Source organism: Macaca fascicularis, chromosome 8 (genome assembly GCF_037993035.2).
Source record: "Macaca fascicularis isolate 582-1 chromosome 8, T2T-MFA8v1.1".
Lineage (NCBI taxonomy): Eukaryota > Metazoa > Chordata > Mammalia > Primates > Cercopithecidae > Macaca > Macaca fascicularis.
Genome location: NC_088382.1, coordinates 1,003,762 through 1,024,119, shown reverse-complemented (window position 1 = coordinate 1,024,119; position 20,358 = coordinate 1,003,762). Strand labels below are relative to the sequence as shown.

The 20,358-nt window shown below is 44.1% G+C and overlaps 1 protein-coding gene across 5 annotated transcripts in view; it reads right to left on the bottom strand.

Moving 5' to 3' along the window:
- DLGAP2 (DLG associated protein 2) overlaps positions 1–20,358 on the bottom strand; it is a 919,850-nt gene that overhangs the window by 796,913 nt on the left and 102,579 nt on the right. For 2 of the 5 annotated variants that reach the window (XM_045398975.3, XM_045398980.3), the window contains exon 2: positions 13,936–14,037. The exons of 2 other annotated variants lie outside the window; for them this stretch is intronic. Coding sequence is in view for 1 of the 3 variants with exons in the window: in XM_045398980.3 (XP_045254915.1) it covers positions 13,936–13,950 (15 nt within the window). In the remaining 2 variants the exon portion in view is untranslated. Of the gene's footprint in view, positions 1–13,935; positions 14,038–20,358 lie in introns of those variants that run through there. One more of the 5 variants, XM_074000181.1, reaches the window with a different exon arrangement.

Below are 20,358 nucleotides of genomic sequence, written 5' to 3'. Positions count from 1 at the left end.
CTGGCCGAGCTCATGCCAGCAGCACTGGGCACATGGCCCGCGAGATCCCGAGGCCTGAGCGCATCCGCTCCCAGGATCCCGGCAGGAGGAAGGCGCTGCCACCCACGTGTCACAGATGGGAACACGGAGATGCCAGGGGTGGCGCCCTGCCCCTGCCCAGGAGACGGGAGGTGGTCGAGATGCGACTCAACCCCCGGAATCTGGCTCCAGAATCTGTGTTTCTAGCCATGGCATTATCTTGCCAAGTAAAAGAAGAACATTGTTTTTCTACCAGGGAATGTTAGAGGTGGGATCTTCCAACCAGAACAGCACCAGGTGTGCGCATGTGCCCTGGGAGAGACGAGCCAGGAGAGGCAGAACGGAAGAAAAACACGAAAGGAGACGAGCGCTGAGTCTGGTATTCTCCTTCGGTAAAGTGACCAGAAAAACAAAAGATCTCCGTTTGCTGCCATCTTTAAATAGGCAGCTCGTTAACGCGGTGCTCGCATGAAACGCCCTCGTCTCCTTAGCAACGCGGCCCTGGCCCCAACATGGCCCTCTCTCTCCAAAGCCCTTCCAGGGTCAAAGGGCAGCGCCGCAGGCCCGGAAACGGAAGTAGGAGCACCCCACCCCCACCCCCTGCCCACAGGGCCTGTTCCCCAGCTCGGCTTTATTCCCACGAGACACGCTGGCCTGAGAGGGTCACCCTGGCAAAGCCTCAGCCTTCTGTGCCCCCGCACCTGCCAGGCCTGGAACGCTTGCCAAGATCTCAGGAACCTGGCACACAGGAGCCCCCGGGCCCCATCCCTGCCAGGGCACCTGCAGGACCTGCAGAGCATCGCCCCGTCCAGTGCCTCTTCCAGGACAAGGGCCCAGGGCCCTGAGACCTGCTATCCCACGGACACCCGCAAGGCAGGGCCCAGGACCAAGCCGACATCTCACCCGATGGCCGCACAGCGTCTACTCCACAGGGAAGAACGTGGACGGGCACAGTCACCTCCCGCCTGAGCCTTGCCGGGTACTGCAAGCAGGAGGCGGCCGGGGCTTTTGGCCGAGTCCCCAGCCCGCAGCTGCATTCTCCGGCTTTTCCCGGTATCTGTAGGATTCGGTGTTTACATTTAAGACCAGAGAAAAAGCGTTCACGAACAACCCAGCTGTTGTGCCGCCGCTGTGCTCCATGGCTGCCGGTGTCCTTTACATCTCGGCGTTTATTCTGAGTAATTGCGGATCCATTCACCCTCACGGACAAAAAGTCTTCCAAGGAAGGAACGTGTCTCAGACCCAAAAATGACCAAACCTGTGAGAAAACGTCTGCGTTTGACACATGAAGCGATGGATACACAAACATTGCAGTTCTGACAGCGTAACAGGAAAGCAGTTCTGAGAGGGCCACGGTGAGCCTGGACCCACACGAAAGAACGCGCCACAGACTGGCTGGTACGGGGAGAAAGCATGAACTCCAGAGAAGGGAAAGCCTGAATTAACTGTAAATTAATAGCCATAAATACTCTTTAATAACTCTTAAGTATTTCAGAAATTTGGTGACACAGCCTAGCACAGAGAATAGCAAAATTCCAAGTTCACAGGTAGCAAACCTGAAGTTCAGGAAGAGAACTCGTTTTAAGAGTGCCTCAAAACCCACACGGCAGAGAGACGCCCTGTCAGCAGGGCCAGCCACAAACGAACCCCCGGACACAGGAGCACAGGGGACCCAGGAGCACGGGGGACCACGGACTACAATACCACCACCAAAAACCTGAAACGTCAAGATGGGAGAGGGAGATGGAGAGAGGGGTGGGGTGGGGAGCATTCTAGGGGGCGGTGTGAAGCACCGTGCAGAATCTAAAATAGGGCCTGGCCTGGGAGCGATGTCCTCATGTTTTGATTTTTTACCTCCCTTCTCCCAATGTCTCTGAAGAAAGCCACTTCAACCCCAAATGTTGGCTTACTAGATTTTGGAAGCAAATAATATTTGAATAGAAGTGGATAATATTTTAAGTATATAAAGAGAAACTTAAATATTTAAAAGTAAATGTTTTAAATGGTAGGCAATAGTTCAACTAAAGTTTTATTCCTTACTAGTCAGTTTGGTGAATTCAGTTCAGTGCATGGTACCAGAGGAGGAGCATTAACTCCATCCAGATGACAGCAGCCCCCCTCCACAAACACCCATGCATATTAAGACATGTGCACACTAACATACATGCACACGAACATGTGCACACATGTGAGCAGTAACCTGCATGCACCTGTGCACCCCAACATACATGTACACACAGAGCCAGGCACACATACATGTGACACAATGTGACAGCCTTGCTTGGGTTAAGTCTCATTCTAGAAAGCATTTTTTTGTTTTTAAACTATTTCAATCTTTATTGTAGGTTAACAGTTACATGTGCAGGTTTGTTACATGGATATACTGCATGAGGCTGAGATTTGGGGTACGAATGATCCTGACGTCCAGGTACTAAGCATAGTACCCAATAGGATCCTGTCAGGTACTGAGTGTAGTACCCAATAGGGCATAGCACCCACTCAGCCCCCTCCTCCCTAGCAACAAGGAGGTGGTCCAGGGCTGCATTTCCCAGAAGGTTTCCTTTTTTTGCACTGATTTGGTCAAGGAAGACAGGGTGTTTTAAAGGTAGAAAGATCTAACCACTCTTAAAAACAATCACAGGTTAAAGTGCAGGTAGGTGGAACACAGCAGTGAGATTTGCACTTAACGTTTAAGCTGAATAGCATTAATTCTGTTCACCAAAAATGTCCTGAATGATGTGCTCATGGCACTGAGGAAGGCAGGCACATGTGTCGGCCTGCATTTGCTCAGAACCTATTACCAACTTCATGGAACTATAATGGCTTAAACTTCTCAGCTTGTCTTTATGCCTGGCTCAAATTTTGCATGTTAAAGCCCACAAATTAAAACAGCCACATGCTGGCACGCAGGACCAGCTCTGCCCCAAGTGAGGGGCAGGGGGCGTGTGGGGTCACAAAAGCCAGCGCTGCTATACTAGGACTGGTCAGCCCGTGGTCTAGTCCTCCGCTTCTTCCACGAGTGGAGACACAAAATGACTGACTAGGATTGCATCCTGAGACAAGCTCGGTGTACTAGGCAACGCTGAGTTGCCTGGGAACGTGATTCAGCCTGGTTTCCGTTTCCCCTAATGAATCCCACTCCTTGGTTACTGATTGAATCGGGCAACGTCTCCAGGCCTCTGCGTGTCCCACACAAGGGCGAGCCCACTGCACCAATGAAAAGGCACGAATTCTCATCCCACTGAGGAGCCACCAGCTCCATAAATAATTTTTCTTTTTTACCACTTGGAAAATGGCAAAGAGGCTAATCCAACCTGTCATGTTCTGAGATTAAAAGATGAAAAACTTCCTTTGCAACTATTTTCCCAGGAAATACAGAAATTTTGTCTAAATCCATGGTAAAAATAAAATCTCTAAAGATGAAAGGTATGCATACATTTAAATAAAAAACAAGTCCTCTGGCAGCAGGATAATGACTCCCAAAGAAGTCTACACTGTGATCTTCAGAAGCTGAGAATTGGTGACCTCACATGGCAGAGGGACTTTGCAGAGGGGAGAAGCCGAGGGTCCTGAGATGAGACGGGTGATCCTGGACTAGCCATGGCCCACTCTAATCACAAGAGTCCTTAAGCCAGAGAACCTTGAGCCACAGGTGCAGCATCAGAGACGCCCCCACCCCACCCTCTGCTGCTGGCTTTGCACACGGAGGTGGGGCCACAAGCCAAGGCAAGCATAGGACCCTCCAAAGCTGGGAAACGCTGAGAAACAGGTCCCCCCAGAACCTCAAGAGGAGCTGGCCTGGCTGACGCCTGGATTTTAGCCCAGCAAGACCCCTGTTGGACTTCCGACCTCTAGAACTCTAAGATAATAAATGTGTATTGGTTAAGCTAAGAAGTGTGTGGTAATTTGTTACAGCAAAGAGCCTGAATTCTCTCAGGAAATGGGTACTGGAGTGCTGACTCCCCCAGTGTGCCTTCCCAAAGTCTTAGGAATAACTGGGTGATGTCACCACTACTCTGACAGAGCTCTCAGACATCAGCATTAATCATATGTCTGCCATTTTTTACTAACACTGTGAACACACCATGAAGACAGGTAAGCCCTGTCTCAACCCCAGTGCTGCTCGCAGGGATGATGGGAGGATGTGGTGCTTGTCAGAGGTGTTTACTGGGTTTACACCTTCATCTACACAAACTTGAAATCCAGATCAGTGTGCTGTGTGAGAAACCAGAGTGAACGAGGGGCCCTGTAGCCATCATCCCATTACAAATAACTGACTCCCAGGAGGAAGAGCCCACCCCATGTCCATACACCCCGTGCCATCTCTCTCCTCCTAGTTGATCCCACAGTGTCTTCACTGCTCAGCCCCCACCCAAAGCTGAGCACAGTCTCCTGTCAGGGACCAGCAGAGGCTCTCAGCGTGTGCTGCCTACTGCAGCTGACATTCTTACACAAACACAGTTGTCCTCACTTCCTCCACAGGCACTCTGAAAAGGGAAATAAAGCTTTAACATAAGCGTTTATCAAAAAAATCAATGCAAAAGAAAAGTGACAAGTGGATATCCTATGACCACAATTAACATTTTCCCAAAATACAAAGATAATCTGACATTAGAAAACTTTTAATAGTATCATTTCTCAGTAAATACAACAGTGGATTCACCAATCAGAGGCAGAGACAAGCAAAGACTTGACTTACAGATACACCTAAATAAATCCAGAAGAACGCAGGCGATGACTGTAAACAATAAAATTTAAATGTGACATCTGGAAACTGGATCCCTTCCTTACACCTTATATAAAAATTAATTCAAGATGGATTAAAGATGTAAACATTAGACCTAAAACCATAAAAACCCTACAAGTAAACCTAGGCAATACCATTCAGGACATAGGCATGGGCAAGGACTTCATGACTAAAACACCAAAAGCAATGGCAACAAAAGCCAAAATAGACAAATGGGATCTAATTAAACTAAAGAGCTTCTGCACAGCAAAAGAAACTACCATCAGAGTGAACAGGCAACCTACAGAATGGGAGAAAATTTTTGCAATCTACCCATCTGACAAGGTGTAATATCCAGAATTTACAAGGAACTTAAACAAATTTACAAGAAAAAAACAAACAACCCCATCAAAAAGTGGGCAAAGGACATGAACAGACACTTCTCAAAAGAAGACATTTATGCAACCAACATATGAAGAAAAGCTCATCATCATTGATCATTAGAGGACTGCAAATCAAAATCACTTTGAGATGCCATCTCATGCCAGTCAGAATGGTGATTATTAAAAAGTCTAGAAACAACAGATGTGGGTGAGGCTGTGGAGAAATAGGAACAGTTTTATACCGTTGGTGGGAATGTAAATTAGTTCAACCATTATGGAAGACAGTGTGGTCATTCCTAAGGATCTAGAACTAGAAATACCATTTGACCCAGTGATCTCATTACTAGGTATATACCCAAAGGATTATAAATCATACTACTATAAAGACATATGCACATGTATGTTTACTGCAGCACTATTAACAATAGCAAAGAGTTGGAACCAACTCAAATGTCCATCAATGATAGAGACTGGATTAAGAAAATGTGGCACATGTACACCATGGAATACTATGCAGCCATAAAAAAGGATGAGTTCATGTCCTTTGCAGGGACATGGATGAAGCTGGAAACCATCATTCTGAGCAAACTATCACAAGGACAGAAAACCAAACACTGCATGTTCTCACTCATAGGTGGGAACTGAACAATGAGAACATGTGGACACAGGACAGGGAACATCACACACTGGGGCCTGTCAGGGGCTGGGGGACTGGGGTTGGGATAGCATTAGGAGAAATACCTAATGTAAATGACAAGTTGATGTGTACAGCAAACCAACATGGCACATGTATATACTTATGTAACAAATCTGCACGTTGTGCACATGTACCCTAGAACTTAAAGTATTTAAAAAAAAAAAAGAAAAAAGTAACAGCTGGACTGAGCATGGTGACTCACGCCTATAATCCCAGCACTTTGGGAGGTGAAGGCCGGCAGATCACCTGAGGTCAGGAGTTCAAGACCAGCCTGGCCAACATGGTGAAACCCTGTCTCTACTATAAGTACAAAAAAATTACCCAGGTATGGTGGCCCGTGCCTGTAATCACAGCTACTTGGGAGGCTGAGGCAGGAGAACTGCTTGAACCCAGGAGGCGGAGGCTGCAGTGAGCTGAGATTGTGTCACTGCCCTCCAGCCTGGGTGACAGAACAAGACTTCATCTCAAAAAAAAAAGAAAAGAAAAAGTTACAGCTGAATGTTTAAATAGGGTTTGTTGGCAAAGAAAGACTTTTAAAGTAAGGCACCAAAGTCAGCTATTTTACTTCTTACATAAGTAACAAAATAACTCAAATGGCAATCTGAGAAACAAAAATACTTGAATTGTAAATATATGAAAAAAGGTTAATACCTCGTTTTGATTTCAAAAGAATAAAATAAACATCCTAATAATATTGAAATGAGAAAATAGACCATGCAAGGAATGCACCAAAAAAAAAAAAAAGGAAAATAAAGAAGAAACATACTCAGTAGCACCCGTAACTTAAATAGAGTTGCAAATTATGTATCATCTGCCATACCAAGAACTATACCAAGAATTTAAAAAGCAAATGTTAAAAATTAAAATAATTGAACTCACAGAGATAGAGAGTAGAATGATGGCTCCAGTGGCTGGGAAGGGTCATGGGGGTTGGGGGGAACTGGGGATGGTTAGTGGGTCCAAAAAAATGGAAAGAATGAATAACGTCTAATATTTGATAGCACAACAGTAGTGATTATAGTTTAATAATGTAATTGTACATTTTAAAATATCTAAAATGGTATAATTGGATTGTTTGTAAAAAGCAAAAAGGATAAATGCTTGAGGGGATGGATGCCCTACTGACACCGATGTGATTATTACACATTGCATGCCTATGTCAAAATGTCTCATGTACCCCATAAACATATACATCTACTATGTACCCACAAAAATTAAAACTTAAAAATTAAATAAAAAGCAAATGTGACATGTACAATATTGGTGAGAGGGCAAATAGGTACATTTGCCTAGAAACTATATTAAAACTTTACAATGAAGATCTTTAAAAATCTCCACACCTTTTGAAATATTTTAAGTCCCAAGAGCTATTCTAAGGAAATAATTAAGTGCCCAAATAGAGGTAATTTATCCAAGCATTATCTACATCACTGGAGAATTGAACATTGTTGTCAATAACGAGAGACTGGTACATAAACTGAGGTGTGCCCATGTTATGGGGAACCTCATAGCTATGAACACATTTTGAATATTTGAATGACAAGGAAAGTACCATAATATACTGTAGTTATTATAATAGGCACAAGATATCTATTTTCATTAATATAAACTGTGAACCTATATGTGACTAAGAACATAGAAAATGTGGAAAGTAAACCAAAATGTCAATAACACTCATCTCTGAACCTTCCATCTTTTCTTCATTTTGTTAATTTTTCTATGGTAAGACATATTGCTTATATAGTTTGAAAAAAGAAATAACTAACAAAACAATTTATGGTTTTCACAATTTCTAGAAGTAAAGCTCTGAATTTGATAGAAAGTACTTTTACCTTTATAATGTGTATGCTTACTTTTAAATAATAAACTTGTTTCCTAACTTGTTGAAGTAAAAGTCTTAGAATTCTCTACTTATAAATAAGCACAATGGGTATTCATCATCCCATACCCAGAAGGCCTTGTAATAAGACAAGTGTTCTCTTTCCTTGAGAAACAGAGAGACCTCGGGGCATTTGGTCAAAGCTTGTCACCTTCACGGGTGATGAAATGGGACAGGTGGAACAAACTTCATCAGGGTCAAAAAAGAGACTGACAAACCTGAACTAGAACTCGGTTTCCAACAGCCAGGCAAATATTGATCACTTTCACACATTCTGCCTCCACTTTATTTTGTAACATGAGAAACTGGATTCCTTACCACTCTAACAGGCAACGTCAGTTATCTCACAGTGTTCTTGCTAGTTAAGGGAGAAATGGAAGAAAACACTATGGATTTCTCCTGGTTTCGCCTCATAAACAATGAAACCAAATTGGACTCGTGGGTTTAATAAAAAAAAAATTAGGTTTGTCAAAGCTAAACACACTTTAAAAAATTAGAAGCCATTCCAAACCCTAACTAAAAGCCAATGATTCATTACCTGGTAGAAATTAAAAAATAATATATTTTAATACAGAGCTGCTTTTTGGTACATGATTACATATAGACACTTAAGATAATAAATGTGTCATCCTTAGTTTCTTTTCCACATAGTCTTTGTCTCTGAGCAACATAGATCTATTCAGTTACCTGGAGGAAAGAGAATTTTCTTTTGCAAAATAAATTAGATTTCTTCATTCAGAATTATTGTGGGTTGACCCAGAACTAATGCTAAGAATTCATGCTATAATTTATCTTATTTCAGATGAGACAAAATATCAAAATGCAGTCATTCTTATGCTTGTCTAAACACAACAGAAATGTAAATACTGGTCTAAGTTCTGCATGAAGATTGCAACTGCAATAACTACCACAGAAAGGGTTATAAATGCAATTACACTGAACTATCATATCATTGAAATAATCATTTGAATAAGTTCAGTAGGTTGTCTCAAAGACATTTTATTGTTATTCCCAAAAGTCCAAATGTGTATTTTAAAAATAATCCATTTAAATGAATTTGCATGCAAGTCTGCTACCATTCAATGCCCTAAGAACACCCATGAAAAATCCTCACACTGAAGACAAACAGTTCTATATCAAGGTTATATGATCTCCTTACCCTTCTTATTCACACTCCAGAAGACACCTAAGTGTTATAGGTTAGGTAATAAAAGAAGCCTTTTTCAGCATTTTGGTCTGGATGATTCTTGGCTGTGGGGCCGTCCAGGCACTGTAGGCTGCTCGGTGGCATCTTCCACCATGACCCATCGGATGCCGGAAGTAAACGTCCTCCAACCGTGTGACCAAAAATGTCTCCCCACCTGGCCAAATGTCCCCGGGGACAAAACTGCCCCCATTTAGAACCACTGCCACAAGGGGAAACAGCGTACGTCCCCGGAGATGTGGGGCAAGCCCTCCCCTAGTTGTGAAACACCTCCTCTAGCGAGAGGAACGCCTCCTCTGCCTCCTCTAGCGAGGGGAGCGCCTCCTCTGCCTCCTCTAGCGAGACGGCATGGAAAGCCCGGATGTTTCTACGAAAACATTCATGAGGAAAACTGGCGCGAGGCTGGGAAATGAGGACACCCCTCAGTTTCTCTCTTCTTCCTCAAATCCACATAAATGACAGAGGTCTAAGAAGAAATCCCCAACATAGCTGGGACACAGGAACATGCAGGCCACCGATGAAACACAGCACCGAGGTCCCTCAAGCAGCAGGAGAGACAAGTCAGCCTGACCGAGTGAAGCACAGACGGGCAGAGAGGGCTGCGAGAGGAGTCGCGGGCCCCTCCAGACACCAGGCTGCAGCCACAGGCAGAAGGCAGGGCTCCCAGCTAATTCTGCTCAGCAAAACAATTACTTCCAAGAATGTCACAGAAACACAAAATACCCAGCACCCAAAAAGGTGGAAATTCACAGGGAAACTCTGTAACACTAAATGCCTGTGGGGAAAGTCTCACATCTCTGACCTCAGCTTTGACCTTTAAAAAACCTGAAAAAGAAGAGCAAATTAAAACCAAAGTGAATGAAAGGAAGGAAATCATAAAGACCAGGACAGACATGAGTGAAGCAGGGAATATAAACATAACAATGAAAATCAGTAAAACCAAGCCCAAAGGAAGGAAATCTGGACGTCAAAGAGGTATCTGCATGCCCATGTTTACTGCAGCTCTGTTTACAACAGCCAAGATCTGGAATCCACCTAAGTGTCCATCCACAGACAAATGGATACAGAAAATGTACACATACACAGTGGAGTACTATGCAGCCATAAAAAAGAATGAGATCCTGTCATTTGCAGTAATATGGATGGAACTGGAGTTCATTGTGGTACGTGAAATAAACTGGGCACAGAAAGATGAACACAGCATGTTCTCAATTATTTGTGGGAGCAAAAATTAAAACCCTGAACTCATGGAGATAGAGCAGAAAGATGGTTACCAGGGTAGTGGAGGGTAAGAAGGGCTGGTTAATGCGCATAAAAATATAGTCAGATAGAATGAATAAAATCTAGTATTTGATGCCACAACAGGGTGACTACAGTCAACAGTAATTTCTTGTATGTTCCAAAATAACTAAAAGGGTATAATTGATTGTTTATAACACAAAGTAAAGATAAGTGCTTCAGGTGATGGATACGTTTTTATCCTGATGTGATTATTTTGAAGTGCATGCCCGTATCAAAATATCCCAAGTACCCCATAAATAAATACACCTAATATGTACCTACAATAATTAAAAATTTAAAAAAAAGAAAATCAATGAGACCAAAACCTGGTTCATTGATAAAATCAACAAAATGGATAAACCTCAGACTGAAAAGGAAGAACTGCGAGAAGACCCAAATTAGCAACATCTGGAATGAGAGGGACGATGTCGTTAGAGATAATAAAGGAACACAATGAACCTCATGCTAACAAAGTTTCTCAGTGGGTGGGGATGCTTTGCCCACAGGACTTGACGGGGCTGACGACTGCCTGGCACTCACTGCTGGAGGGAAGTGCAGCTGCCTCTGGGCAGAGGCCAGCAGCTGTGGAACAGCCTCCACGCCCAGGAAAGCCCACAGCAGAGAACTCTCTGATCCCAAATCCAAACCGTGGTGCCTATTCATCCTAAAGGTGTGCAGGTTCCCACAGAAGCTCCACCCTCCCAAGGTAGAATCTAACAGAACAACCTGATTCAGCAGCTGTGTGGCTGAACCACAGGCACGTGGGTCTCAGGCATCGAGGGCACGTATCTGTCCTGACAGCCATACAGTAGCAGAGACCCTGCAGACGGTTCTGTGGGGTCATTTTGGGGACAGTGAGGGCAGAGGAAGAACCCTCCTCTGGCCGGGTCCACAGTGAGTTCTGGGGGTTTCTCAAGCCGGCTCCTGCAGGATGTGGTGGGTATCTCACTCGCACCTGGAGCCAACACAGGGTGCTGCTTGTCCCGCAGCCAGAAGACGTCGCTCCAGAGACTGCCACGGAGGTGGGCGGCTCCTCTCAAAACCTCTGTCTCCTGTCCCCTGATGCCCTGCGGCTCCCATGTCCCCTCAGGGAGTGAGGTGCCAGGGGACATGCGGGATGCTCCATGAATTGCAGCTGGAGGCTGAGCTGCCTGTGCCACCAGACCAGGGGGCAGAAAGGAAGTGGGTGTGACCACGTCCCTGGGGTGCAGGAGAGCCTCTGCTGCTGCTGATGAGGGCAGCGTGTCCAGACCCGGGGTCCTCTGAATCGCTGGTACTACCACACTTACCAAGGCTTGCAGAGGATGGCAGTGACCCCAGTGACCCCACACAGAAGGAACCACCAGGAGGTCAGCAGTCGTCTTCACCAGAGGGAAAGCTCCTGGAGCCAGGACTGGGACCAGGACAAGGGGAACACAGGTGGGGGTGGGGACAGGAGTCATGAACACCGGGTCCTCAAACCATAAAGGCTGCCTGTAACACTGCTGTGTCATGTAGATACTTATACATCAAAACTAAGCCAGCGCGCTCCCTCATTTCCTGCAGGGAACCCTGGCAGCATCTAAATCGAGAGGGGCTGTGCTGACCCAGAGAAAGAAGAAGGAATGCGCCCGGGCATGGTGGGCTCACGCCTGCAATCCCAGCACTGTGGGAGGCCGAAGACATCATTTGAGCCCAGGAGTTCAAGACCAGCCTGGGCAACGTGGCAAAACCCCTTCTCTACAAAAACTACAAAAATTAGCCAGGCATGGTGGCAAGTACTTGTAGGCCCAGCTACTCAGGAGGCAGAGGTGAGAGGATCACCTGAGCCCAGGAGGTTGAGGCTGCAGTGAGCCATGATGGTACCACTGCATTCCAGCCTGAGTGACAGCGGGAGAAAAGAAGAAAGAAGGAAGAAGGAAAAAGGAAGAGGAGGAGTAAGAAGAAAGGAAAGAAGAAGCAATGTTGTCCCAGGATCCTTTAGGAGTTAGGGGACATGACAAATGCAACTGCACTTCCCCTCTGGGATAAGACTAAGTGGGAGCCCATCTTATAAGGGATAGCTGTGTCTCACGGGAGCTGCCGTTGACATCACACAAGAGAACAAGAGGACAGCCTGGGTGGATGGACCCAGGCCGCAGACTCCGGGCCTCCCCGGTCCTGGCTGCCCCAGGCTCCCAAATGGCCTCCCTGCACTTCTGACAGCTCCCCGTGCTGCAAATGACCCCTTTCTAAAGTGCAAGACAAAACGAAAACAAACATCAACAAAAACATTTTGATCGACATCTCTGGCAGCTGGAGGCAGGCGCCATAGCTGTATCCTGATACCCACACATCCCTGCTGGGGTGCGACGCCAGGAAGGGGTCTGTGCAGAGCTCTCCGGGGTCTCCTGTTGAGCCCCACACTGCTGGAGCTAACGGAGGTCCAGGGTCTATGGGATGCCTGATTTCCTTTTTAACAAGTTATCTTCTGCTTAAACCCACCAGAGTGAGTCTTTTCTTGGCCATCAAGCACCGTAACTAACTCACAGGACAAATAAGCAATTGCCCCTAGCTGGTTACAGGGAGTTTCAGTGGAGAGTTGACGAGCATACTGTGGACTGTCTTTTCTGATCAGAGGGGAAAGCAGATATCAAAAAACAATAATGAATTCAAGCTCGCGTTACAACTCCTCAGAAGCTGTACACAGAGCTCCCAAAATCCCAGAACAAGAGCTGCCTGTTCCTGGGGTGGCAATTTGGTCTGGCAGCCTGAAGTCAACACCATCTTCTGAGGCCACCAAGTAGGTACAGAAAGTATCGGAACCCTGAGCCAGAACGTGTGAAGCTGCCACCAAGTGAGACGTAAAAGAAGGAAAGAAAGAGAAGGAGATGACAGGGCAGCGGCAGCAACATGGCCCCCCTGAAATTTAGACATTTCCATCAGTGCGAAATATTTCTGGAATAAGAAATAAGATTGTATTATATATAATCCTCTCTTCCCTTCAACAAATCACGTGAAATGCCGTCTCCATGACTGTGTGCTTCACCCACTGGCACTGCAGCAGGTAAACTGACAAAACCCTCCTCTCGAATATGCTCTTGTGGGTCTGGGGACTGCAGGAGGTGGGCACGGCTCCCTGGACAGTCCCTGCAGCACCCGGCAGCGGTCACTGTAGTATCCACAGCCCCAGGACGCTGTTGTCTGAAGGCTGTGTCCCGTCTCACCATGCCCAGGCCTGTGGCCGTGCACTCCTGTTTCCCCACATACCACCAGCTTCCACAGGAAAGCTCTTGGAAAGCCACTGGAAAATAGTTCAGACTGCTGTTTGAAAAACTCCATTCTGGCAGTATCTGGGGACAATCTGCAGTCACACGTACACTCGGTGAATGCACGGATTCATTCGGAGCACAGGCAGTGACACGGCCCAGCTCCTATCCTCCATCAGGCCTCCCGAATTTCTCAACATTCTGTCACCACTGCCAATGATAACAGAGCGACAAACACTGTGCACATGAGAAGTTTGTAAACACAGCTCTGTTTGAACAGAGAAACATCCAGCTGAAGCTGTGGGCAGTGTCCGCAGCCTCTCCTGCTTCTACTCCAGGAACACTCACCCCTCGGCCTTACCACGCCCGGCTGCCTGGCTCTTTCCAAGTCTGGCCAGGCCCCTGTCATCCCTGTGCCTCCTCCCCAGGTGAAGCGCCCATCACAGCAGGCAGGAAGCAAATGCTGGGAAGGACCGCAGGACGGACACACAAAGGAAGCAAGAGCAAGATCACACTGTACCTGAGCAGTCCCCATTGTGGCTGGGCTGGGCGCAGGCAGAGGGTCCGCAGCCGCGAGGGAAGCCGCACAGGGCTAGGGCCAAGCCTCGGATGGCGAGAAAGCCTAGGTGAAGAATGGATAGAGATGGGGAAAATGTGATAAAAAGGGAAAATAACCTCCCCCATGGAAAACAAAAAACAAAACAAAACAAAAAAAACATGGAAAGTACATTAAAAAGTGAGACTAAGCAATAATTAATCAGCTGAAAAGAGCAATATGGCAAGAAGAAGCCGGCATAGAAACTGTATATAAAAATCACCACCAAGTGTTCGTACATCAGACCGTGGAATGGCGCACCGCGTGAGTGGATCCAGGATGTATGGTCGTGGAAACTACTATTTCCATTCTAAAGCAGGATTTGAAATGATAATAACATACGTTTACCATTTTGAAATATTGAACCAAAGAAAAATAATGAAACCATACTTTAAATCAGGAGTTATGATGATTTCTTATATAATTTGATGATAAAAACGGTATCTGTGAGCTTAGTCCAGTTCTGCAAAGAACCAAACAGATTCCAAGAAACAAGCAGTACCAGAGAATATTAATAATTGATCATTTTCTTTCCAGGAGACAAAAATGCTATGTACCCAGATGAAATTCAGTGTAGCATGTTTTTAAAAAGAAGGTGCTAATATATGATTTTTGATAAATTACAAAATTCCGTGCTCATTTTTTCCATGGCATACTAATGCATGAAATTATTATTCCCCGCCAGAAATGAATCGGAGGAAGAACGAACACTTGTGTTTTTTTTAAGGAGACTTATTAGGTTTATAAAGTTATATTGGAAAGATACGCCACTCTTCTCACTGAGCTGGTGATTGCAAAACACTCTCCTACATACACTTTATATAGCCTTAAAAACCATGATCATGTTATAGTAACTTTCCTGAAGGTCAGGGCTGCTGAACATTGCCTGCTATCTGCTGAAAATTTATTGTCACCAAAATCTCTGACCAAACATCTGTTTGATGATCAGTTAGTTAATGCCATGTAATTACTTTCAAATGTAAAATCCTAATAAGGTAAGAAAATTAGCTGACTTTTATTGTAGCAAGCACATTTGGGAAATATTCATTATAAAATAATATACAAACTGAAAATCAACCATTGCTTTCTTGTAACCAGTTAACATACGCTTTATGTGATTGTCAGTCTAAATTGCATATTCATTTCCAGGCACTCACTGTTAAACTCTCCACCTTTCTAGAATTCACATTCTGCTCTTCAAGGAGCCTTATCCACTTCCTATTAATATATCAACATTTCTCCATATCAGTACAAACAGAACTAAATCTTTCCCGGCATTAAGGAATCACAATTATTTTAGCCCCACAAATCCCTTACTGTTAAACTCTCCACCCTTCTAGAATTCACATTCTGCTCTTCAAGGAACCTTATCCACTTCCTATTAATATATCAACATTTCTCCATATCGGTACAGACAGAACTAAATCTTTCCCGGCATGAAAGAGTCACAATTATTTTAGCCCCACAAATCCCTGACTCTTGGGTAGTTAGGTTATTTCCAATTTTCCCATTTCCTAAGAATTATGCATACATTTTTTAATGCTTCTCATTATGTGACTTTGTGCAGAATAGGTTTCTAGACAGAATTACTGAGTCACAGGATATGCACATTACCCCAAAATGCTACCAAAACATTGGTTTCCATTTACATTGCCACATATCAACAATCTTCTTGCTTTTGCCTCTGGTAGAAAAAAATAGTTTCTCACTGTTTTCCTAGAGTCTAGGAACCTTTTAATGTGGTTATTGAGCAAACACATTTCCGTGTAAACTGTTCCTTATTTTTTTCTTTTGGGGGATAAATTTTTCATTACTTTGTAGGAACTCGTTACATATGCCAGATGCTTATCTATTCTATACATTGCAAATGTTTTTCAGTTTGTCATTCACCTGTTAGCCCCACTAATGATATCTTCCAACAGTTCAGAAGGGTTTCATATGCATGTGTCCAAATCTATCAGTTCCTTCCTTCACCATTTCTGTGATTTAAAAGATCTTCCCAATTCTACAATTTTAAAAACATATTGTACTAAATTTTCTGTTAGACTTTCTGTAACTAACTTTAATGATTACATATTTAACATGCTTAAAACTTTGTTGAGTTATGAGGTGGAAATGAATTTTTTCTCCAATGGATAACCAATTATCCCAACAAATTTACTGAAGTAAATTTTCCTAACTTGAAAATGCTACCCACAAAAAAGAGTGTGTTCTCCGCATGTTCTCACTCATAGGTGGGAAATGAACAATGAGATCACTTGGACTCGGGAAGGGGAACATCACACACCAGGGCCTATTATGGGGAGGGGAGAGGGGGGAGGGATTGCATTGGGAGTTACACCTGATGTAAATGACGAGTTGATGGGTGCTGACGAGTTGATGAGTGCAGCACAGCAACATGGCACAAGTATACATATGTAACAAACCTGCACGTTATGCACATGTACCCTAGAACTTAAAGTATAATAATAAAAAAATAATAATAATGGAAAAAAAACCCAGAATACTATAAATTAAAAAAAAAGAAAGTGTGTTCTACAGACTGATTTATCTCCTACAGCACTAGTGTGTTTCTCTTAGTAGACAGGAACTCTCACGGTTCAGATTTTTCTCTAACACATCTTACTGAACAATCTTGTGAATTTGTTCTTACAGGTTAACTTCATTACCAATAGGGGAGTGGATGGAGGGAACATCCACTCCCCTCTTCCTGCCTTCATGACCAATCCAAACAGGAAAGAGTTTCCATGGAAATGATATAATCCACACCCCCTGCTTCCATGAAGTGCCACATTTCCACGCCAAGTTGGCCACATAAGCACCGCTCCACACCAAATACTTGATGTTTTACGTACCTCCCAAGTGTTTCATTGTTTTTCCCTATAAATCTTACACATTTCTGTTTCATTCCAAGATATTTTGTGAGGTTTATTCTTTCTGAGGATGGGCCTACTTTTCTGCTACCTTGTCATGCACAGTACAGTTAATAATTTTCATTCATTGATCTCGTATTTGTTCTCCATGCTCAATGTTACTGATTGTCTTATGGGTTTTGTATAGTCTCTATCATTTTCCAATGAAAATAACTCTCTTGATTCCTAATATCTTTTCTCATATATTTTCCCAAGATTATAAAGACTTCAGAAGAAATGGAATAACAGTAATAACTGTGGCATTGCCGTTTTGCTCCATAGTTTAGCATTTTCCCACTTACTCCTTTGCTTGTTGTTGAGTTTCTGATGATATCTTGACCCGTTTCGAGGAAGTTTCCTGCCATTTCCCTTTCATTCAGAATTCTATCACAGGTGGCTGCCATATCACTGAAAGGTCCTATGATATCTACTGATATAGTCATGAGGGTTTTTTAAAAAATATCCTTTTCTTATGCATTATTACACAGAGATACTATTATTAAAATAATATTGCACTTATGAGGCAAAGCTTATGCTCATACTTAACATCTAACTAGATTCAATTGGCTAACATTTTGGGTAGGAAATTTATATATTCTTAAATAAGGTCAGCCCTTTTCTGTGATATTTATCAAATTCTGGATTCAGTCATTAAATGAGAGTGATGCTTATTAGTCTGACATAACATAAAATGATCATTTCCTAAAAGGTTGTATAGAATTTATCTATAAAATATCTGAACCAGTTCTGGCCGGGCACGGTGGCTCACACCTGTAATCGCAGCACTTTGGGAGGCTGAGACAGGCAGATCACAAGGTCAGGAGATCGAGAACATCCTGGCTAACATGGTGAAACCCCGTCTCTACTAGAAATACAAAAAAAAAAATTAGTCGGGCGTGGTGGCAGGTGCTTGTAGTCCCAGCTACTCGAGAGGCTGAGGCAGAAGAATGGTGGGAACCCCCCAAGAGGCAGAGCTTGCAGTGAGCCGAGATCATGCCACTGCACTCCAGCCTGGGCAATAGAGTGAGACTCTGTCTAGAAAAAAAAAAAAAATCTGAGCCAGTTCCTCTTATAAAGAGACATCTATGAAAATTTTTTATTTTTCTATGATTACTGCTCCATTAAATTTTTCTAAGTTTTGTTGAATCAAGTTATATCATTTATAGTCACCAAGAAAACCAATCATTTATCTTGATTTTCAAATTTCTCAGCAAAAATTTCTACAGATCATCTTCTGTTCCTTCTAACTTTATGATTCTATCACATTTTTCACTAACTGTATATTCTTGAATTGTCTCTTTATTTTCTTTATAAATCTTGTCGCAAGTTTCCTATTCTCGGCACAGTTTACACGTGCTCTTTTAAACAGCGGAGAGGATTAAGATGGCAGATAGGAAGCAGGACTAACTTGCGGCTCCCACTCGGATGGACAGAGCAGCATGTAGAGACTCACGTCATGAACTTTTGCCCCAAGAACTATGGCAGGAACATACTAGGAAAGCCAAGAGAATCCACAGACCCTTGGAAGAAACTGGATCACTGCTGCGGACTCCCTGAAATGTCGAAAAACTGTGAGTCTGCACTTTCTCAATGGGGATGCTCGTGGTCCAAGGAAAGTTCCAGGGAAAATTCTCAGGGGGTTATTGGCTGCCTGGAAATAGACTCGGTGCTGTTGGTGGGGCACAGTGGGAGTGAGACCAACCTTTAGGATAGCAGGCTGTGTGGGAGTGGGGTGAGGTCTGTCACTGCCAGCTTTCCCCCACTTCCCTAGTGACCTGTGTGACTCAGCAGAGGCAGCCACAATCCCCCTGGGAACACAATTCCATTGGCCTAGAAACCACACTCCCATCCCCCACAGAAGCTGCAGCCAGCCCCACCCAGGGAGAGTCTGAGCTCAGATATGCTTATCCCTGCCCCTTACCTGGTGGTCTTTCTCTACCCACCCTGTAGCTGAAACAAAGGTCATACTATCTTGGGAGCTCTATGGCCCTGCCCACTGCCTGAGAAACTTGAATATTTAGCTAGGCGACCCTTGGGCAAGTTTGCTTCCTCCCTATGGGACTACAGCTGATGCACTCTTGAAAGCACCACCTCCTGGGTGGAGACCAACCATCACACTAAACAAAAACAACCAAGGACCCTCACAAAGCCCATTTCATTCCCCCGCCCCCTCCACCGGAGCAGGTGCTGGTATCCACATCTGTAAGACTTGAAGACAAAAGTCACATCACAGGACTCTGCAGACACCCCCCAGCACCAGCTCAGAGCCTGTAGCTCCACTGGGTGGCTGGACCCAGAAGAGCAAAAACAATCACTACGATTTGGTTCCCAGGAAGCCACATACCTAAGGGAAGCCACATCAAGGGAGCACCCCATTGGAGAAAAGAATCTGAACAGCAGCCCTTGAATCCCAGATCTTCCCTCTGATGTAGTCTACCCAAATGAGAAGGAACCAGAAAAACAGTTCTGATAACAGGATAAAACAAGGTTATTTAACACCCCCAAAAGATCGTATTACCTCACCAGCAATGGATCCAAACCAAGAAGAAATCTCTGATTGCCAGAAAAAGAATCCAGGTCAATTATTAAGTTAATCAAGGAGGCACCAGAGAAAGGTGAAGTCCAACTAACAAAATGAAAAAACATAATACAGGATATGAAAGAAACCTTCTTCAGTGAAATAGATAGCATAAATGAAAAACAATCATAAGTTCTGGAAATCAAGTACAAACTTAGAGAAATGCAAAATGCACTGGAAAATCTCAGCAATAGAATCGAACAAGCTGAAGAAAGAACTTCAGAGCTTAAGACAAGGCTTTCAAATTAGCCCAACCCATCAAAGACAAAGAAATATAACTTTTTTTTTTTTTTTTGAGACAGAGTCTCACTCTGTCGCCCAGGCTGGAGTGCAGTGGCATGATCTCTGCTCACTGCAAGGTCTGCCTCCCAGGTTCAGGCCCTTCTCCTGCCTCAGCCTCCTGAGGAACTGGGATTATAGGTGCCTGCCACCACACCCGGCTAATTTTTTTTAAATTTTTAATAGAGACAGGCTTCCACCATGTTAGCCAGGATGGTCTCGATCTCCTGACCTCATGATCTGCTCAATATGAACAAAGCCTCTAAGTTTGGGACTGTGTTAAATGTCCAAACCTAAGAATAATTGCTGTTTCCAGGGAAGAAGAGAAATCTAACCATTTGGAAAACATATCTGAGGGAAAAATCAACGAAAACTTCCTGGCTTTGCTAGAGATCTAGACACTCAAATACAAGAATCTCAAAGAACACATGAGAAATTCATCACAAAAAGATCACCTTCGGCACACAGTCATCAGGTTATCCAAAGTCAAGACAAAGGAAACAATTTTAAGAGCTGTGAGGCAAAAGCATCAGGTAACCTATAAAGGAAAACCCATCAGATTAACAGCAGATTTCTCAG